The sequence below is a fragment of the Aplysia californica genome, unplaced genomic scaffold (genome assembly GCF_000002075.1).
Source record: "Aplysia californica isolate F4 #8 unplaced genomic scaffold, AplCal3.0 scaffold00255, whole genome shotgun sequence".
In the NCBI taxonomy this organism is placed as follows: Eukaryota; Metazoa; Mollusca; class Gastropoda; order Aplysiida; family Aplysiidae; genus Aplysia; species Aplysia californica.
In genome coordinates this window covers 810,095-816,516 of record NW_004797525.1, presented here as the reverse complement: position 1 = coordinate 816,516, position 6,422 = coordinate 810,095, and the positions used below count along the sequence as shown (strand labels likewise).

The 6,422-nt window shown below is 39.3% G+C and overlaps 1 protein-coding gene across 1 annotated transcript in view; it reads left to right on the top strand.

The window, feature by feature from the left end:
- The window catches only part of LOC101864529 (laminin subunit alpha-3), a gene marked incomplete in the record, with an annotated part of 89,799 nt that extends 83,377 nt beyond the window's left edge, over positions 1 to 6,422 (top strand). Inside the window, 4 exon segments of the mRNA XM_013083815.2 lie at positions 934 to 1,197; positions 1,653 to 1,890; positions 3,028 to 3,206; positions 5,746 to 6,422. Coding sequence (XP_012939269.1) covers positions 934 to 1,197; positions 1,653 to 1,890; positions 3,028 to 3,206; positions 5,746 to 6,234 — 1,170 coding nt within the window.

Sequence of the window (6,422 nt, the reverse complement as noted above, 5' to 3'; positions counted from 1 at the left end):
GGGTGTCTGTGTGTGTGTGTGTGTGTGTGTGTGTTGGTGGGTAAGATTTTATTTTTTTCACCCATGTTTGAATGGGTATCCAGCCACAGATGGTGAAAGATCTTGTCAGTATATTAGTGTTTTATATTTTAGTAAGGTTTTACGGCACTCGCAGCTGCATAAAGTCATATGAGCGCCATGTTAGTGTTTTAGCTCTTGTAAAAGGGTAAATTGCACTATGTGCTTGCTGGGAGGTTGAGAGGTTGAGATTGTTGCAGAATGCTGTCAGATCTGCATGGGTAATAATAGGCTATAGATTGTTTAGCGCATAGAGCTTGCTGTTGAGTGGAAATTTGTTCTATGCTAATGCTATTATTACTATTACTATTTGTGTCACGATGCAGTGGAATAAGGTGCTCGTCAGTTTTTGGGCATAATGAGATACTGGTATTATCTTAAAGGCTGTTCATTTGCCTTGTTTTTGATGAAAAAAATATCCTTTTATTTCGAATAGGAGTCGAGATTGAAGATGGTGGGGTAATCTGGTTTCAGTGGTTAAATTAATGAGAAAATGGCCGCCAAAGTTTGGTAACTCAATAGCTTAATTAAAAGAGTCCATGAAAATTGAAAATTTTTGATTTTGTACCTTTAAACAAGTTTTTCGGTTGAATTCACTTGGAAATGTGCTTTAATATATATGAATATAAAAGATGTTGAGCCAAAAAAACAAAATTTCGATATAAATTGCCAAAATTGTGGAACATGACTTTTTATTCAATTTTACTATTTTGACGAGGGCCTGATTTCACCCTGATGCCTTACATTTTATTATTATTATTTTTATTATAACAAATAAGATTATTGTTATCATCATCATCATCATCATTATTATTGTTATCATTATTATTGTTATTATTATTATCATTATTATTTTTATTATCATTATTATTACAGAAAGCCCAGTCCTTGAATAGGGTTTACCAGAACACCACATCTACTCTTCTGACCCTGGAAAGCACAGTCATCAACGTGGTTACCAAGGCAGCCAAGACACTGTTGGGGGCACGTAGCCTAGCAACATCGGACCAAACGCTGAAGGCCACTGTAGTCCGTCTGCAGGCTCAATTGGCAGAGTTAACGAGCTTTGTTGTGGACGAGAATTCTTTTCTGAACAGGGCAAACGCTGCACGGGGTCTCTCTGACTCCTACAGAGCCCAGGTACGCTTTCCATTGCTCAAGGCATATTTGTTTCTTATTTGTATTGTGTTAGTAGGTACTGATTTGTTTTAACTGCTGTCCTTACATGATATGATTAATGTATGATTCAGAGAATTCTTCTTTATGATGTTAAACTGGTTTTCTTGTTACTGTGAAATGTTTTATCTTGTCTGAATGAAGTGTTACACTCAATAATCATGCAATTAATGTAAAACGCTCAGAGCTTATACTCATATTTATGGGATAGAGCGCTATATTCATGAAAATGTGATCTATTATATTTTTTAAAAATAGTGTTAATATTATTATTATTTATTTTTTAAAAGTATTTCTTGTTTTTTTTTAATTTTTAAAATTTTTATTTTTTTAACAATTTAAAAAAATTAACACTATTATTTTTAAAAATTATTTTTATTTTTATTATTAAATATTATCGTTATTATTATTATGTTCAGGTAAACGCAGGGTCTTCACTGTTCTCACCGACAAACCTAAAAGCATTGGAAACTGTCGCAGTTATGGAGGAGAAAACTAATCAGACTATGGACGTGGCTTTGGCAGCTGGTGATTGGTCGAGAAGATCGAGTGCCGCAGAGCAGAAGACACTGCGCTTCCAAGTGGAGGCAGACAAATTGTTTGCTGATGCGCAGAACACACTCAACACCTTGAACAATTTTGCGGCTCTGTCCCTGGGTAAGTGTGGAGGGGTCCTCACCGGGGCAGTGCTACAGCTGACTGAAGTGTCTTTAGGCCATTCCCCAACGGGGGATAATTAACATTATATTCTCATGCACAGTAGAATTGTAAATGAGCTGATTTATCAATGTCATGCTCATACTGTGCCGGAACAACATGAGGGGAACTGCTGCTTTTTCTTTCCTCTTCCTTACTATTGTCATTTTTCCTCTACTTCTTTTGCATATATTTGTCACTCTCTTGTGAACTGCTATTTCCGGGGTGCCTTGATAGTCGCAGCAGGCTTTATGTTGTTGAGGTGAGAGAGGTGAGCAGAGTGACCCTGAGTTTGAGATACAACTGAAATCTGTTTAAGATGTTTTATGTATGTGAACTGGTAGAAAATCCTGGAGTAGGTCGCTGGACTGCCACTCTGGCAAAATTCAAAGTGTTAAAAATTCCTATCATAAAAAATATCCCTTCCACACTTGTTAAAAACAGGTAAAAAGTTTTCATATTTCGTAGTATGCACAGTGTTGCCTACTTGTATGTTTCAGATTAAAATAACGTTGAAAAAGCTGTATGAATAACCAAGTTATAGGCCTACTTGCTTTTGTTTTACTGCACTGGTACTCCAAAACAAACGTCAAATGACCAGAAAGCCTTTCCTTAAAGAGTAAAGGTGTCATGACGCGGTGTAATCAGGCTCTCATCAATTTTTGGGCATGTAGAGTTTTTGGTATCGCCTTAAAGCTTGTCCATTTGCCTTGCTTTTGATGAAAGAAATATCCATTTATCTTGAATACAAGTCGAGATATTTGCTATTGAAAGAGGTGAGAGTCACCTGGTTTCAGAGGTAAAACTAGCGAGAAAATAGCCATCAAAATCTGGTTATTTACATGATAGCCCAGGAGCCCATGGAAACTGACAATTATCATTTTTTGTTCCGTTAATCAACATTTTTCGGTCAAATTCACACTGAAATGGGTTCTTAAATGAACATAAAAAGTGAGCTAGAAGACAAAATTTCGATAAAAGGCGGAACCAGCAGAAAACTGCAAGTTTCTTTACTTTCATTATTTTGACAAGCGCCTGATTTCACCACGCTGCCTCTCAAAGATTCTTACTGTAAAAACTATTTATTCTCTTGCTCAGAGGCACAGACACAAGCCAATGCCTCTCTGGAGCGTGTGTCATCGGTGCACGACACGAGCAAACGACAGATCAATGAGTCCCGAGAGCTGTCCAACACCATCGCTCTGCTGCGACAGCTGGCCTCGGCAGCTAAAGACGCTGCGCAGCAAGCTGTTCAAGTGTCCAAGGAGAAACAGCAGGTGAGGCAGAGTGTAGATGTGGGTTATAGCGAGTCTGCTCTAAAACAACGGCTTCCTCCCCCTCCCCCCCTCCCCCATGTTAGTTGAGGGGGCGAAGGATTGCAGACGAGATCAGTCGAATTATCCTACAGTGAAGTCTGCTGAAACCAAAAGCCCCTGTTTTTGGATTAGCCATGTCTGATTTAACCTCTTCGCTGCCGCCCCCATAGAATTTATGGGCCTGAACTGTGTAGCGCTGTGCCTATGACCCGTAGAATTTACGGGACTGTGACAGAGGTTGTTTTGATACCAATTATAAGGGAAGTTACGGCTATAATCTTGTAATTATTTTTGAAGTACCTTCCCTTTATGTTTGCCTCCATTCCCCCCCCCCATTTGAAAGCGTCAGATTCAGATTTTAGCTCGAAGAGAAGATTAGATCTAGATCTAGGTATACACATCTACCGCACAAAAATGATTTACCGGCAGTAAACACAGATGGGCATACTGTATGAGCATTGTATAAAAAGGTAGAAAAAGCCTCTTGTTACTTTTTCTTTACCTGCAAATAACACTCATACAACATGTATTCCCCCTTTTTTAAAAATCTCAGTTTATCATTGCTTGAAAGTGTGTTGTTTATGTTGTTTTGTGGTGGTGTTTTTGGTATTGTGTTAGTAACTCCAACTTTTCTCCATGTATCTCTCTATTAAATCCCCCCAAAACCATATCAATAGAAATGCGGTTCAATGTAGAATGTACACATGCAGAAATTCACTAGGAAATATTTATATTAAAAAGTTATGGGAGGTAGAGTGGGGTCACCCCTAAGCAGCCTTGGTTCACAGGATCTTCCCCAGCACAGGGGCCTATTTACCTGCGGCATTGAAGGGGTTAAGCAGACACACCTGGTGTCTGGTTTTCTTTTCAATGTTACTCTCATCCAACTGTGCTCTATTTGTTGAATGAAACCCTTATCGCAAACTGCTTTTTTCTTTCTAAAGATTTTACCCAACGAGTTCAGTAGGAGAAATGCCAGCAGACAGTCCCAAGGGCACTCGTAGGTTGTTGGCAAGTGTTTTGGCATGGCTTGCTCCTTCTTTGATTAACACTTTGCCATTACAAGGACCACAGCAAAAGCCATTGTCATCATGAGCATTTTGGGGAAAATCCAAAGAAACTGGGTGGTAAACATCGCCGATTGGCGTTTTGTGACGGGAGTGGAAGTTCAGCATTCTTGCCAATCGGCGAGATGTGACGGCAAAGTGTTTAACATAGTTTATCGTCGCTGTTCGAAACAATCCACTTAAGTCCAAAGTTTGATAATTTTAAAATTTTTACACTCTCCCAAAGCTCTATAAAGAGTTGCACCTTTCAACATTCCTAAATGCAGGCTTACAATTTTCTTGTTTTTCATGATTTCTGAAAAAAACACTGCAACAAGAACTTGATTTTTGGCTCACTCTCTGGTGTAAAAAGTATCCAGACAGACTTGAGTAGAATATTTGCAACATCAATGATATCATCTATATATTAGACTATATCACCTTTATCTCTCCTCCTTTTCTTGGTATGGTAAACTCTCAGGTATCACCTCTATTCTTTGGCCCATATGCAGCCTATTTGTGTTGCCAGTGGTGTAAAATTCTTACTAAAACTTTTTTAAAATTACATGATAGGCCTACAGTGCACTGGGTTTTATCTTCTTTCCCTAATTAGTTTCTCTCAATGCATTTTCAATTCTTCAACTGATATTAAATTTCAGTCCTGAAGAAGGATCTGTATTTTATTAAACTGAAAGGGCTGTTGATACACAAATTATATTATAGCCTCAAAATCTGATCTTTTTCTGCAAGGAGAGTGGGGGAAAGACAGCCTGGGGGAGCTAGAGTAAGCAACAAAAGCTAACAAAAAAAAAATTAAAATCAAATACCTGCAAAAAGATCTTATCATTTATTCATATATATATATATATATATATATATATAGTCTCTAATTGTTCCATCTTAGTGCTGAAATATTCGTAGTCGGCAACTAGTACTTGCTTACATTCTCATAGTCAATGATCGTCTGATAAGAAAAAGATCACTAACAAAGCACCCAAAGGTGGCATTAGTAGCCTAGTGGTTAGGCTACCGACCGGACTCATAAGCTTGAGAGGGTTTGTGGGTTCAAGCCTCAGCTCGGTCTACGTGTCCTTGTGAAAGGCACTTTTCATGAATTTCCCACTTGACTCCGTCTTTTCGGAGATGGATGTTTGACTCAAACTCGGATGTCCCCCCGACCTCTTAAATAACATAATACTGATTGCAGGGGTGGTGATAAACCAATACCATTTCACCTTTTTCAAAGCAGCCAAAAGGGGGACAGTGGGTAAAAAAAAAGAAAAGAAAACAGTCTTGAAGAATGATATCTTTCTTTTCCTTTGCTTATATATTCTATGTGAACCTTCATATATATGTTTTTATCATTCCCGTACAGCCAAGAAAATTTTCCACTGGCACCATAAAGTATCATTTTATTCCATCTCATCTCATCTCATCTCATCTACTTTCTGCAGCAACTTCTCGGAGTTTTGGTCCAGTCGGAGCAGCTGCAAACGCGGCTGAAGGACTTGCCGGACCGCAGCCAGGAACGCTACACCATCTTGGACAACACGCAAGACAACATAGTTGCTCCCGCAGCCGAGCAGAGACAGCAGATCCAAGCTTCCCTCAACGGGTTTTCCGATCAGCAGTTGGCCACGTCGGACGCAATCTCACTGGCCTTGAGTAAGACTGCGGTCACATCTCAGAAGGCGGGTCAACTTTTGAGTCGCCTGAGATCAATGACGGGGGTTGATTCGGCGACGGTTCAGCAGCTGATACAGGAAGTTCGCTCAGCGCAGTCGAGCACATCCATCGACAACCTTCGGCTCACTATCGACGACCTACGGACGGCCAGGAGTGTCCAGCGTGCCGAGATTGACAGACTGAAGGCTTTGAAGGACAACCTCAAGGTCAAGATCGAGTCACTGGTGGCTCTGCAAGCTCAGATCAGTGGAGGCTAAATTGTGTTAATGTGGGTGTAAAAACAACTACGTTAGATCGATGACGGCCAGTGAGTCTCGCTTAACAAAGCTTGTCTTATTTTTAAATATTTATTTTCTTCTCACATTAATTTGGTCCTGTGACATTGTTTTCATTTTGATGAACAAGTAATCATAATTTTATGGTTAAATTTTTTATATTTTGTTTT